Source organism: Leucoraja erinacea, chromosome 9 (genome assembly GCF_028641065.1).
Source record: "Leucoraja erinacea ecotype New England chromosome 9, Leri_hhj_1, whole genome shotgun sequence".
In the NCBI taxonomy this organism is placed as follows: Eukaryota; Metazoa; Chordata; class Chondrichthyes; order Rajiformes; family Rajidae; genus Leucoraja; species Leucoraja erinaceus.
Genome location: NC_073385.1, coordinates 20,008,777 through 20,023,740, shown reverse-complemented (window position 1 = coordinate 20,023,740; position 14,964 = coordinate 20,008,777). Strand labels below are relative to the sequence as shown.

The 14,964-nt window shown below is 53.5% G+C and overlaps 2 protein-coding genes across 2 annotated transcripts in view; both read left to right on the top strand.

Annotated features, from left to right (window-relative positions):
- The window catches only part of LOC129700594 (uncharacterized), a 107,831-nt gene extending 103,084 nt beyond the window's left edge, over positions 1–4,747 (top strand). The window contains exons 52-55 of the mRNA XM_055641212.1: positions 1,040–1,302; positions 2,725–2,866; positions 3,077–3,255; positions 4,729–4,747. Of these exons, the coding sequence (XP_055497187.1) occupies positions 1,040–1,302; positions 2,725–2,866; positions 3,077–3,255; positions 4,729–4,747 (603 nt within the window). The remainder of the gene's footprint in view (positions 1–1,039; positions 1,303–2,724; positions 2,867–3,076; positions 3,256–4,728) is intronic.
- LOC129700082 (nesprin-2-like) lies at positions 2,732–14,516 on the top strand. The gene is made up of 8 exons (XM_055640265.1): positions 2,732–2,866; positions 3,077–3,255; positions 7,489–7,644; positions 8,572–8,727; positions 9,794–9,964; positions 11,994–12,127; positions 12,620–12,824; positions 13,908–14,516. The coding sequence occupies exons 6-8, from the start codon at positions 12,009–12,011 to the stop codon at positions 14,154–14,156; spliced, it is 573 nt and encodes a 190-aa protein (XP_055496240.1). The 5' UTR covers positions 2,732–2,866; positions 3,077–3,255; positions 7,489–7,644; positions 8,572–8,727; positions 9,794–9,964; positions 11,994–12,008; the 3' UTR covers positions 14,157–14,516.
- Positions 14,517–14,964: the final 448 nt, after the last annotated feature.

Genomic DNA, 14,964 nt, shown 5'->3' with positions numbered 1-14,964 from the left:
AGCCCATTCTTGAACGACAGCATTTTGAAACAGTAATCCATGCCTTCATCACGTCTCGGCTGGATTACTGTAACGCACTTTATTTTGGAGTTAGCCAATCTTCCCTTGCACGTCTCCAGTTGGTTCAGAATGCTGCTGTTCGCCTTTTAACTGGAACACGTAAGAGGGAGCAGCCTCCCTCCACTGGCTGCCTGTGTACTTTAGAGTTCATTTTAAGATTCTTTTATTTGTTTTTAAATCTTTAAATGGTCTCACCCCGCCTTACCTCTCTGAGCTGCTTCATCCATACACTCCTGCTCGGTGCCTCAGGTCAGCTGATCAGCTGCTTCTGGAGGTACCAAGGTCTAAGCGGAAGCTCAGAGGGGTTAGAGCCTTCTCTGTTGCTCTATCCGACATTATGGAACACTCTACCTTTGCACATTAGACAGGCCCCTTCACTGTCCATTTTCAAAACTAGTCTTAAAACCCTTTTCTATTCCTTGGCTTTCGACCCTGCATGAGACTTTGCTGTTTTAGTGTTTCTATTGTTTTTACTGTCTTTTAATGTTTTTATTGTTTTGTTTTATGTTTATGATTAGTCATGTACAGCACTTTGTTGCAACAGTGGTTGTTTTTAAAGTGCTCTATAAATAAAGTTCAGTTCAGATCAGTCACGGTGGGTGTGGGAGCAGGGGGAGTATGGGGGAGGGGTGCGGAGGGGGAGGGGGAGGGAGAGACGGAGGGGAATATGGGGTGGGGGGAGGGAGGAATGGGGTGGGGAGGGTGAGCGAGGGGGGGGGGGTTGGGTGAGGGTAGGAGGGGATTGAGTGTAGGATGGGTGGGGGAGGGGGGGCAGTGGCGGTGGGCTGAGAGGCAGCGAGTTGTTGGAATGGGTAGGGATTGACCTCTGGATGGGTTACAGGTCGGGATCTGATCCAGGATCTGGGGGGGGTTTATACAGAGGGACCTATCCCCGTAGAGAGGTGTGATGAGTGGGGTTGTGTGCATCAGTGTGCTCCCTACCCCTGTCCCGGGACTGACGGTGCGGTTTTAACTTCAGGATCTCCGTGAGCTGTTGAAGGTGAAGGAAGGGGAGCTGGAGAGACTGAGACAGACTCTACCCCCAGGGGTGGAGCCGGATCCCTCAGGGTCACCGACGGAGATCGTGGAGACACTGGACCAGCTCCAAGAGTCGTGTGGCTGTCTGGCTGCTGAGGTAGGGCTCTGTGACCCTCGCAGGGGTCAGCCCCTCGGGTTAAGGGGTGGGGCGGGTTGGACACAGCAGCAGAGCCACTGTGGACGTGGCGGCAAAGAGAACTATTGGCACGGTGACCTTCGTCAGTCAAGGACCTGAGTGCAACAGGGCCGTGGGCAGTGGAGTAGAGCAGAGGGATCTAGGACGTTGCTGAAGGTGGCGTCACAGGTAGATAGGATGAACAACAACAAGACACCGGAACAGAATTAGGCCATTCGGCCCATCAAGTCTACTCCGCCATTCAATCATGGCTGATCTACCTCTCCCTCCTAACCCCATTCTCCTGCCTTCTCCCCATAACCTTTGATGCCTTCACTTATTACGGACCATTGACTTGACCTCCACCTATGTAAATGAGTTCCACAGATTCTGGTCAGATCCCATATGATTCCACCCTCTGGCTAAAGAAATTGCTCCTCATCTTCTTTCTAAAGGTACATCCTTTTATTCTGAAGCTGTGGGTTCTGGTCCTAGATTCTTCCACTCGTGGAAACTAGTATCTAGTCATTCAACAAGGCTTTTGGTACATTTGTCAGTCAGGGTACTGAGTATAGAAGTTGGGTCAATATGTTACAGTTGTACAAGACATTGGTGGAACCACATTTGGAGTGTTCAGTTTTGGTCACCCTGCTTTAGGAAGGATGTAATTTAGCTGGAAAGATGCAGAGAAGATTCATCTGGATATTTAGTTTAGAGATACACTGTTGAAACAGGCCTGAAAAAGGGACCTGATCCGAAATGTCACCTATCCATGTTCTCCACAGATGCTGCCTGACCCGCTGAGTTACTCCAGCACTTTGTGTCTTCCTTTGGTAAACCAGCATCTGCAGTTCCTTATTTCCAGAGGGAAACAGGACCTTTGACCCACCGAGTCCACGCTGACCAGCGATCACCCGTTCACACTAGTTCTGTGTTATCCTACGTTCTCATCCACTCCCTACACACTAGTCGCAATTTGCAGAGGGCCAATTAACCTACAAACCCGTACATCTGTGGGATGTGAGAGGAAACCCTCGCGGTCACAGGGAGAACGTGCAAACTCCATACAGACAGCACCCGAGGTCGCAATTGAAGCCGGGTTTGTGGCGCTGTGAGACGAGGGGGGAACATGGGAGCGCGACTGTGGGGTAGAGCTTGGGGGGGGGGGGGGGAGTGGTGGATGTCAGGGGTGGAGCATCATGTAGAGGGGGGGGGTGGATGTCAGGTGAAGCATCATGTGGGGGGGGTGGATGTCAGGGGTGGAGCATTATGTAGAGGGGGGGGTGGATGTCAGGTGAAGCATCATTGGGGGGGGGTGGATGTCAGGGGTGGAGCATTATGTGGGGGGGGGGTGGATGTCAGGGGTGGAGCATCATGTAGGGGGGGGTGGATGTCAGGTGTCATGTGGGGGGGTGGATGAGCATCATGTGGGGGGGGGTGGATGTCAGGGGTGGAGCATCATGTGGGGGGGAGCAGTAACACTTTGTCACAGACGCGTCTCCCCTGAACAGTTTTCCCCGCCCTCCCTGTGTACTTCTGAGTAAGCTGGTCGACTGGCTGGACGTCACCGAGACACGGCTGCGCCAGTCGGCAGCCGAGGAGACGGCACCACGCAGTTGGGACGACGTGAGGAGGGAGATGCACACCTACCAGGTGGGGAGAGGGGGGGGAGGAGGCGTGTGGGCAAGTGGGTGGGGAGGAGGGGTGTAGGGGGTGGGGGGAGTGGGAGAGGGTCGAGGGGGGGGGGGGAGGAGCGGAGGGAGGGGGGAGTTGGGTGGAGGGAGGTTGGGTGGAGAGGAGGGGAGGGGGCGGTGTGGGGGGGAAGGGCGGGGGCTGGTGAGTGATGATCCCCTCCCTCCTCAGCGCTGGCGGATGGAGCTGAGCCTGCGGCAGCCGGCGCTGGACCTGGTCAACCAGACGGTGGTGCAGGGCAGCGGGCTGGGGCCGCAGAGTGACCGTGGCCGCAGCATCGCCCTGTCCGAGCATCTGGGCGCCCTCAACCTGTGTGCTGGGAGAGGCTGGCACACCGCATCGAAACCAGGGTGAGTGCTCTCCCTCTCTGCCCCCCCCCCTCCCTTCCCCCCCCCCTCTCTGCTCCCTCCCTCCCCCCCTCCCTCTCTGCCCCCCTCCCCCCCCTCTGCCTCTCTGCCCCCTCCCTGCCCCCCCTCCCCCCCTCCTCCCCTCCCCCCCCCTCCTCTCTCTGCCCCCCCCTCCCTCTGCCCCCCCCCCCCCCCCTCCCCCTCTCTGCCCCCCTCCCTCTCTCCCCCTCTCTCCCCCCCTCCCTCTCTGCCCCCCCCTCCCTCTCTGCCCCCCTCTCCCTCTCTGCCCCCTCCCCTCTCTGCCCCCCCCTCCCTCTCTGCCCCCCCCCTCCCTCTCTTCCCCCCCCCCTCCCTCTCTGCCCCCCCCCCTCCCTCTCTGCCCCCCCTCTCCTCTCTCCCCCCCCTCTCTCCCCCTCTCTCCCCCCCTCCCTCTCTCTCTCTCCCTCCCTCCCCTCCCTCTCTCCCCCTCTCCCCCTCTCTCTCTCCCCACCTCTCCCTCTCTATCTCCTCTCCACCTCTCTCTCGCTCTTCTCTCTCTCTCTCTCTCTTTCTCCCTCCCTCTCTCTCTCCACCTCTCCCCCTCCCCCCTCATTTTCTTTCTACCTCTCCCTCCCTCTCCCCCTCTCCCTGTCCCTTGCCCTCGCCTCACCACCCGTCCCTTCCTTCCCTCCCCATCCCCTCACTTTCCCCCCCATTCCTGTCCCGTCCCTCCGCTCCCCACCCACCTACAGGCCGCAGGCATCCAGTCACTCCATAGGCCATTCGCCCACCGTCCATGCTGACCATCCACAGCAATCATGTTCACAGCATGGGAACAAGCACTTCAGTCCACGAGGTCCACGCCAACCACCAACCACTCATCTTTAGCTTTATTATTGTCACGGGATTTAGAAGCCTGATAAGAGAGGGGAAGAAGCTGTTCCTGAGTCTGGTGGTGCGCGCTTTCAAGCTTCTGTACCTTCTGCCGGACGAGAGCGGGGAGAAGAAGGAAATACCGGGGTGGGATAAGTCTTTGATTATGTTGGCTACAAACATAGAACAGTACAAAATGTGTATGCCATAATCACATTGAATGGCGATGCTGGCTCGAAGGGCTGAATGGCCTACTCCTAAACCTATTGTATATTGTGTAGAAAACAGCTGCAGATGCTGGTTTAGAAACATAGAAATTAGGTGCAGGAGTGGGCCAGGAGTAGCGGGTGTGGGAGAGTAGCGTTATTACTGAAAATGTTCAAACATCTGACAAAACTGAATTTAAAATGTTTTTTCCTGTTACAATCATTCCTCACGGCTTCCAACACACTTTGCTACAAAGTTGCAACAAAGGAACACTGAACTTTTCAGCTCAATGGCATCTCACAGCAAGTGCACATTTGCAACAATGTTGCCGTCATAGCTCCTGGCAGGACAGGAGGGGGAGGGTCAATTGGCATTGCAATTGGGGAGTTGCTATTGGTTTTTTTTTCACAATTCCAGTGCTGGGGGAGGCTCATGAGTGATGAACTTTGCTGAGGAGTGCTGGAATCTTACCTTCGGCAACGACTTGAGTTGGAGGACCACGCCTCCCGTGGGGGCTAGGGGTAGGGGACAGGTGGGTTGGGGGAGCAGACCCAACGGGTCTGCACTTGGTCTAGTATCCCTATAAACCTTTCCTATCCATGTACCTGTCCAAGTGTATTTTATATGCTGGTATAATACTTGCATCAACTTCTTCCTTCAGCAGCTCGTTCCATACACCCACCACCCTGTGTGAAAAAGTTGCCCCTCAGGTTCCAATTAAATCTTTCCCCTCTCACCCTACCCTATCTATCCCCCTCATGTTTTTTTACACCTCCTTAAGATCACCCCTCATCCTCCTGCAGAAGGAGTAAAGATATAAAGTCCTAGCCTGACAAACCTCTCCCTATAGATCAGGCCCTCAGTCCTGGCAACATCCTCGTAAATCTTCTTTGCACTCTTTGAAGCATAACAACATCCTTCCTATAACACCCTGACCAGAACTGAATGCTTCAAATTGCTGGTGCAGGATATATAGATAAATGTAAGGTTATCCACTTTGGTGGCAAAAACAAGGGAGCAGATTATTATCTTAATGGGGTTAGGTTAGGTAAGGGGGAGGTACAGCGAGACCTGGGTGTACACCGGTCACTGAAAGATGGCGTGCACTTCTCTCCCCTCAATCGGGGACATTGCGAGCAAACGTTGCTTGTCTAAGGCCAGCAGTATTATAAAGGACCCCACACATCTCCATCATGGACTGTTCACTCTGCTGCCCTCGGGCAAAATATATCGTAGCATAAGGTGCAGAACAGCCAGGTTTTGCAACAGCTTCTTCCCACGAGCCATCAGACTCTTGAATGCCATGTAATGGGCCGCCACCATTATCTATTTTATCTTTTTATCCATTTTATCTTTTTATCCATTTTATCCTTCTGTTTATTTTTGTGTTGCATGTGGAGCCAAATGCAACGGAATTTCGTTTAGAATTGCATATATCGATGTATTTCTAAATTACAATAAAGTTTAGATTGATTGATTGATTGAGGTACAGCGGGCAGTGAAGAAAGCTAATGGAATGTTGGCCTTCATAACAAGAGGATTTCAGTATAGGAGTAGAGAGGTTCTTCTGCAGTTGTATAGGGCTCTTGTAAGACCACATCTGGAGTATTGCGTAATATTGGTCTCCTAATTTGAGGAAGGACATCCTTGTAACCATGTAACCATATAACAATTACAGCATGGAAACAGGCCATCTCGACCCTTCTAGTCCGTGCCGAACACATAATCTCCCCTAGTCCCATATACCTGCGCTCAGACCATAACCCTCCATTCCCTTCCCATCCATATAACTATCCAATTTGTAATATGTAATTGAGGCAATGCAGCATAGGTTCCCAAGATTGATCCCTGTGATGGCGGGACTGTCATATGTGGAAAGATTGAAAAGACTGGGCTTGTGTTAACTGGATTTAGAATGATGAGGGGGTTCTTATAGAAGCATATAAAATTATAAAAGGACTGGACAAGCTAGATGCAGGAAAAATGTTCCCAATGTTGGGCGAGTCCAGAACCAGGGGCCACAGTCTTAGAATAAAGGAGAGGCCATTTAAGACTGAGGTGAGAAAAAACATTTTCACCCAGACAGTTGTGAATTTGTGGAATTCCCTGCCACAGAGGGCAGTGGAAAACAAGTCACTGGATGGATTTAAGAGAGTTAGATAGAGCTCTAGGGGCCAGTAGAGTCAAGGGATATGGGGAGAAGGCAGGCACGGGTTATTGATAGGGGACGATCAGCCATGATCACAATGAATGGTGGTGCTGGCTCGTAGGGCCGAATGCCAGCACTATGTTTCTATGATTCCCAAAAGTTAATCTGCATGTCGAATCGGTAGTAAAGAAAGCAAATGCAAAGCTAGCATTTATTTAGAGAGGGCTAGAATACAAAAACGGGGATGTAATGCTGAGGCTCTGGTCAGGCTGCATATGGAATATATTGAGCGTATTTAGGCACCATATCTGAGGATGTGCTGGCTCTGGAGAGGGTCCAGAGGAGGTTTACAAGAATGATCTCAAGTTTAAATAACCTCTCTCTCTGTCTCTCCCCCTCTCTCCTTGCCTTTCTCTCCCTCTCACTCTCCTCCCCCCTCTCCTCCTCCCTCTCCTCCTCCCTCTCCTCCTCCCTCTCCCCCTCCCTCTCCTCCTCCCTCTCCTCCTCCCTCTCCCTCTTCCTCTCTCTGCCTCCCTCCTCCTCCTCTCTCCCTCCCTCTCTCTCCCCTCTCTCCTCTCACTTTCTCCCTCACTCCCTCTCTCTCCTCTCCTCTCCCCCTCCCCTCTCTCTCCCCCCTCCCTCTCCCCCTCCCCTCTCTCCCCCCCCCTCTCCCCTCTCTCTCTCTCCCCTCCCCCTCTCTCCCCCCCCCTCCCTCTCTCCCTCCCCCCCCTCTCTCTCTCTCCCCCCCTCCCTCTCTCTCTCTCCCCCCCTCTCTCTCCTCTCCCCCCTCCTCTCCCCCCCCTCCCTCTCTCTCCCCCTCCCTCTCTCTCCCCCTCCCTCTCTCTCCCCCCCCCTCCCTCTCTCTCCCTCTCCCTCTCTCTCCCCCTCCCTCTCTCTCTGTCTCTCCTCTCTCCCTCCCCCTCTCTCCCCCTCTCTCCCACTCTCTCCCCTCTCTCTCTCTCTCCCCCTCCCTCTCTCAACTCCCTCCCACTCTCTGCCACTCTCTCCCTCTCTGCCTCTCACTACAGGTGCAGGAGCTGGAGTTGGCGTTGGAGGCCTGGACTGATCATGGTGACGGTGTTGAGTCGTTGGTGGGCTGGCTGGGATCACAGGCCAAGCACCTGAAGAACAGTCGGCAAGCCTGTAGCCACACTGCGGTGTCAGGCGCACTGACACACTGCCAGGTATCACTGGCTTTATTATTGGGATTTAGGTTTATTACTGTCACGTGTACTGACCTGCAGTGAAAAGCTTCGTTTTGCACGCTGTCCAATTCAATCAAACACTACTCTACATAAATACAATCAAGTCAAACTCAAAAGTGAAAAATTCATGGGAGGAATAGATCGGGTAGATGCACAGAGTCTCTTAACCAGAATAGGGAAATCGAGGACCAGAGGACATGGGTTTAAGGTGAAGGGGAAAAGATTTAATAGGAATCTGAGGGGTAACTTTTTTCACACAAAGGGTGGTGGGTGTATGGAACAAGCTGCCAGAGGAGGTAGTTGAGGCTGGGACTATCCAACGTTTAAGAAACAGTTATACAGGTACATGGATAGGACAGGTTTGGAGGGATATGGACCAAACGTGGGCAGGTGGGACTTGTGTAGCTGGGACATGTTGGCCGGTGTGGGCAAGTTGGGCCGAAGGGCCTGTTTCCACGCTGTATCACTCTATGACTCGAAGTACAATAGGTGGAGTAAAGGGGAATATACAGAGTGTAGAATATAGTTCTCAGCATTGTAGCGCATCAGTTGCAAGCGTTAAGAGTGACAAGTGTTTTATTGGTGTCGATGAATACTCTCTTAAACTTCTACAGTGGAGAGCATATTGGCTGGTTGCTTCACAGTCTGGTTCAGCAACTCGAACACCCAGGAAGGAAGGAGATTATAGAGAGTGATGGACATTGGCCGGTCCATCACTGGTGCTGATCTCCTCACTATCAAAGGGATCTACAGAAGGTGTTGCAGCAGAAAGTACCCATGATAGACCGGCCAGTGTCCACCGCTCTCTGTAATCTCCCATTCCAGTTGTTGAGCCAGGCAGTGCTGCAACCAGTCAGTGTGCTCCCTACCCCTACCCCGGGACTGACGGTGCGGTTTTAACTTCAGGATCTCCGTGAGCTGTTGAAGGTGAAGGAGGTGGAGCTGGAGAGACTGAGACAGACTCTACCCCAAGGGGTGGAGCTGAATCCCCCAGGGTCACCGACGGAGATCGTGGAGACACTGGACCAGCTCCAGGAGTCGTGTGGCTGTCTGGCTGCTGAGGTAGGGCTCTGTGACCCTCGCAGGGGTCAGCCCCTCAGGTCACGGGGTGGGGGGGGGGGGGGCAGGTCGGAGGGGGTGGGGGGTGACGAGCAAGCAGGGGAGATTAGTTTTAACGGCATCATTTTCGGCACGGACCAGTGGCAGGTGGACGGGGCGGTGAAGAAGACTTTTGGCCCGCTGGCCTTGGTCAGTGGGGACCGAGTCTAGCCGGGCCGTGAGGAGTGTAGTAGAGCAGAGGGTCTCAGGCACATACTTCCCTGAAAGTGGCCACACAAGGTGGTCAAGGACAGAGTGGTCAAGGGTTGGCACATTAGCCTTCATCAGTCTGTGTAGACTTAGGAGCTACAGTGCTGAAACAGGCCCTTCAGCCCACCGAGTCCGTGCCGACCAGTGATCGATCACCCTGTATATTAACTCTATCCTACACACAAAGCCAATTAACCTACAAACTTGCACGACTTGTGGGAGGAAACCGGAGCACCCGGAGTAAACCTACGCAGGTCATGGGGAGAACGTACAAACTCCACACAGACAGCAGCACCCGTAGTCAGGATGGAACCTGGGTGTCCGGTGCTGTAAAGCAGCAACTCTACGGCTGCCGTGTTGCCCAGTATAGAAGTTGGGATGTTGTGTTACATTTGTACAAGGCGTTGTTGAGGCCACTCAAGATGTTGGAGCATTGTAGAACTTGGCTAGGTTCTCCACAGATGCTGCCTGACCCGCTCAGTTACTCCGGCATTTTGTCTTGTCTTTTGTAAACCAGCACCTGCAGTTCCTTGTCTCTACATTTGTAGTATAGTGTTCAGTTTTGGTCAGCCTGCTGCAGGAAGGATGTCGTGAAGCTGGAGAGAGTGCGGAAACTACTCGGACTCCTGTGTCTGAAGTGTCCCGACCTGAAACGCCACCCATCCTATTTCTCCAGAGATGCTGCCTGACCGGCTGCGTAACTCCAGCACTGTGTGTCTATTGTCAGTGTGAACCAGCATCTGCAGTGCATTGTTTGCAAAGTTGTGTGTGATGTGAGTGAGTGTTGGCTGACGTGTGTCTCTGCTCTGGTGTGCGGCAGGTAGTGCGGGTGGAAGTGCTGCTTCGGAGCCGGCAGCAGCTGTGGACCAGTTACCTGGAGAGCGAGCGGCAGGTGAAGGAGCTCACCCTGCGGGCCGGGTATATCGTGGAGCAGTGCTCACTGCTCTCCCACTGCCTGGAAACCGCCCAGCACCAGGAGCACAAGCTGCAGGTCAGTCAGTCTGTCACGCCCCGGCCCAGCCTAGCCCGCAGTCCCAGCTCCTCAAAGACCAACACCATCCTGGCCACACACTCATCTCCCTGCTACCTTCAGGGAGAAACATGGAAAATAGGTGCAGGAGTAGGCCATTCGGCCCTTCGAACCTGCACCGCCATTCAATATGATCATGGCTGATCATCCAACTCAGTATCCCGTACCTGCCTTCTCTCCATACCCCCTGATCCCTTTAGCCACAAGGGCCACATCTAACTCCCTCTTAAATATAGCCAATGAACTGGCCTCAACTACCATCTGTGGCAGAGAGTTCCAGAGATTCACCACTCTGTGTGAAAAATGTTTTTCTCATCTTGGTCCTAAAGGATTTCCCCTCTATCCTTAAGCTGTAACCCCTTGTCCTGGACTTCCCCAACATCGGGAACAATCTTCCTGCATCAAGCCTGTCCAACCCCTTAAGAATTTTGTAAGTTTCTATAAGATCCTCCCTCAATCTCCTAAATTCTAGCGAGTACAAGCCGAGTCTATCCAGTCTTTCCTCATATGAAAGTCCTGACATCCCAGGAATCAGTCTGGTGAACCTTCTCTGTACTCCCTCTAGAAGGTACAGAAGCCTGAAGACTGCAACAAGTAGGTTCAGGAATAGTTACTTCCCCACAGCCATCAGGCTATTAAACCTGGCTCAGACAAAACTCTGATTATTAATAACCTATTATCTGTTATTTGCACTTTATCAGTTTATTTATTCATGTGTGTATATATTTATTATTATTATTATTATTATTATTAATACTTTATTAATCCCCTTATTCGGGGGAAATTCAGATGTCCTTCCAGCACACTAATAAAAATACAACATAGCATTCAAGAAGTTTAACATTAAAACATAAAAACATCCCCCCACAGTGGGAACCACTGTGGGGGAAGGCACAAAGTCCAGTCCCCATCCTCTTGTCCACCCAGAGTCGGGCCTATTGAGGCCTCCACAGTCGCCGTTACGGGGCCCGATGTTCCCGGCCGTTCTCGCCGGGTGATGGTACTCCGGCGTCGGAAGAACCGTCAGCGGCTTGGGGTGCCAGGAACGGCCGCCTTCTTACCATATTATGGTATATGGACACACTTATCTGTTTTGTAGTAAATGCATACTATGTTCTGTGTGCTGAAGCAAAGCAAGAATTTTGTTGTCCTATACAGGGACACATGACAATAAACTCACTTGAACTTGAGCTTTAGCTTCCAGATACAGGCCCTTCGGCCCACCGAGTCCCTATACTAACACTATCCTGCACACTAACATTTACAATTTTACCAAAGCCAATCAATCTACAAACCTGTACGCCTTTAGATTGTGGGAGGAAACCGGAGCATCCGGTAGAAACTGGGAAAATGTAATTCTCTAATTTCAAGTCAAGTCAAGAGAGTTTATTGTCACGTGTCCCAGATAGGACAATGAAATTCTTGCTTGCTGTAAATAATCCTCTTCTGTTGATCTTAAACCTGTCTCTCTCCTCTTCCCTCCCCCACCCCCCCTCACCGGTACACTCACTTTCCCCATCTCCCACCCCCACAGTCACCCTGCATCTTTCTCCTCCTCTGTGCACTCACCTATCATCCCCAAATCCTCCATTTCCCTTTTATCCCCCCCACCCCTCGTTCCTCACTTTCCACCCACTTCCCTCGCTCTGGCTGTACATTACACCCCTCTCCTTATCTGACAACCTTTTATCTCCTTTGGGAGAGGGGAAAGATCTAATAGGAACCTGAGAGGTAACTCTTTCACACAGAGGTGGTGGGTGTATAGGCCGAGCTGCCGGAGGAGGTAGTTGAGGCTGGAACTATCCCAACATTTAAGACACAATTAGGCAGGTACATGGATTGAGGTTTAGAGGGATATGGGCCAGTGTGAGCAGGTGGATGAGTGTAGATGGGTCAGGCTGTTTGGTGTGGGCAAGTTGGGCCAATAGGCCTGTTTCCGTGCTGAGTGACCTGTCACCCTGTGACCCTGCCCTCTCCCCCCTGACCCCAGGATCTGAGGAACAGCATGGAGTGCGGGCAGGAGATTCGGAGAAAGTTCCAGGAGGTTTCCCTGCGACTGCAGGAGGAATGCGTCCCTGCACTGAGGGTGCGGCTGGAGCAGGAGGGACAGGAAGCCGAGCGGAGGTAGGAGAGGGGCGCATGGGAAATCCAAGCCCAGGCTGCGGCCTGTCCCAGTTCACACCCGCACTATCCTGAACCCTCCCGTCTGACCCCCAACATGCACAGGCTGACTCAGAAACCAGGGGCATTGACTGGTGGCACCGACCCTGACGACGTGTTCCAATGAGGGTCAGCACCCTGGGGTGGGAAGGGATGTGGCCCTCTGTGAATGGCAGCAGCCGGAGTGTGGAGAACGATGGTCTAGGCAGAGGCTGGCGACTGGTTGCCCAGTTACAGGGGCAGGGGCCCGGTTGGTATCAGGGCTGGGCCTGGCTTGATGGCTGCTTTCAGGGGCTGAGACCTGGTTTAAGGGGCTGCAGCTTGACTTGAAGGACTCGGCCTGGTTTCAATGGCTCGCGTCTGGTCTGGGTCTGGGTTCTGGTATCTAGGCCTAGGGCTGGTCTTGGGCCCAGGACTGTCTTTGGGCCTGTGTTCAGAGCTCTTCTGTGGTTGCAGGTGGGCCTGCGTTGAACGGGACGTCTCAGAGGGGCTGCAGTCGGCGGCGGTAGAGCTGCAGCTCTGGAGGCGGTACGATGCAGCATTGAGCAGCAACCTGCAGGAGGTGCAAGAGGCCGAGCGACGGTATGGGCCACTGCTCATCTCCATCACCAGCGGCCTCCGCACACCGGAGATGCTGCAGACCCAGCGCAAGCTGACCCAGGTCAGAAACCCCTCTCCTCCCATCACCCTCCCTCACTCACCCTCTCTCTCACACTCTCCCTCCCTCCCTCACCCTCCCCCCCCATCATCCTCCCCACCACCTTCATCCTCACCCCCTCCCCCCCCCCCCCCACCCCACCCTGCGACACCTCCCATCAGCAAGCCTCAGCTCCCCCCACCCCACGCTTCACCCTCACACTTGTCCTCATCCTCCCCTCACCCTGACCCTCCATCACCCCACCCTCTGAAACCAACACTCTCCGACGTCCCCCGGATAAAACAGGAGAGGGTTGGAGGTATTGAGCAGTTCAAGCAGCGTCTGTGAAGGGATTGGACAGACGACGTTTCGGGTCAGAACTTCCTGCGTAGAGTGGGACAAGCAGATAGAGAAGCGTAGAGTCACACAGCAGAGAAACCAAGACTTTGATCCATCTCGTCCACGCCGACCAACATGCTCCATCTACACGTCCCACCTGCACACGTTTGGCCCATATCCTGCTAAACTTTTCCTGTCCATGTACCTGTCCAAATGTCTTTTAAATGATCTTGTACCTGCCTCAACTACCTCCTACTCAGGCAGATTGCTCCGTACACACACCGCCGTTAGTGTAAATAAGTTGTCCCTCAGGTTCCTATTAAATCTTTCCCCTCTCACCTTAAATCTACGTCCTCTGGCCCTTGATTCCCAAACCCTGGGTAAAATACTCTGAATTCACCCTATCTATTCCCCTCATGATTTTATACACCTCTATAAGATCTCCCCTCTTCCTCCTGCACTCCAAGGAAAGTCCCAGCCTGTCCCGACCTCTCCCGAAAGCTCTGGCCCCTTGAATCCTGGCAACACTCTTGTAAATCTTCTCTGCGCCCTTTCCAGCTTACCGACATCCTTCCTACAGCAGGGTGACTAAAACTGAACAAAGTGCTCCATGTGCGGCCTCACCAAAGTCTTGTAGAACTGTAACGTGTCCCGACGTCTAATCTCTGCACGCTGAGCGATGAAGGTCTCTGGACGCCCGGGACCACAGGAGGGGGAGCTGGAGCTGGAGCTGGCTGGGTAAATGACCATCTGGTTATTTGTTGCAAGGAATCAATGGATGAGCTGCGGAGGCTGCAAGAGGGAACCTCACTTGTCCGTGAAGCAGCAGACCAACTGGCCAGACGTCTAGACCCCTCGTCTGCAGCCGTTCACTCGGACGCTCAGCACTTGTCTGGACGAGTGACGTACCTGTTGGAGTTGCTGTCCCTGAAGGCGCAGGAGATTGAGGTAGGACCACCCACAGCTCATAGTCACAGAGGGGGGTTGAAGGTGAGAGGGGCAAGATCTATGTTCTGATCAGTGGATATTACTTATAGATGATCATAGTTTACCTCCAGATTCAGTGGCAGTTTCTTCCCAGCTGTTGTCAGGCAACTCGAGATCCATCCTGAGCTGCCATCTACCTCTTTGGAGACCCTCGTACTATCTTTAATCGCACTCCACTGGCCATTATCTCGCACTAAACGTTATTCCCTTTAACCTGTATCTTTGGACGGCTTGATTGTAATCGTGTTTAGTTCAGTTTAGTTTATTGTCACCTGTACCGAGGTACGGTGAAAGTGATAGGAGCAGAATTACACCATTCGGCCCATCAAGTGTACTCCGCCATTCAATCATGGCTGATCTATCTCTCCCTCCTAACCCCATTCTCCTGCCTTGTCCACATAACTCCCTTGAGACATAAGACAATAAAGTGCCCTAGACTCTTGCTGATCCTCGCCAGGGGTTCCTGGAGCAACACCTGGACTTCCAGAAGTTAACGGAGCGATTGGCCAGGCAGCTGACCGCAGCAGAGGGCGTGCAGACACCAGCGGCCTTACAGTCACGAGGAGAGAAGCGGCCCTGTGAGGACATTGTCCAGGTCTGTCTAACCCGCCCCCCCCCCCCCAACATCGCGCACTCCCTCACCCCCACCCCCCACAGTGCGGCCTCCCTCACCCCCCCCCCCCACAGTGCGGCGCTCCCCCACAGTTCAGCCCCCCCCCCCACATCGCAGCACTCCCTCACGCCCGCCCCCTCCACAGCGCAGCAATACTGTCCCCCCCCTCAACACTGTCCCCCCCCCCCCCCCCCCCCACATCGCAGCACCCTCAATACTGGCCCC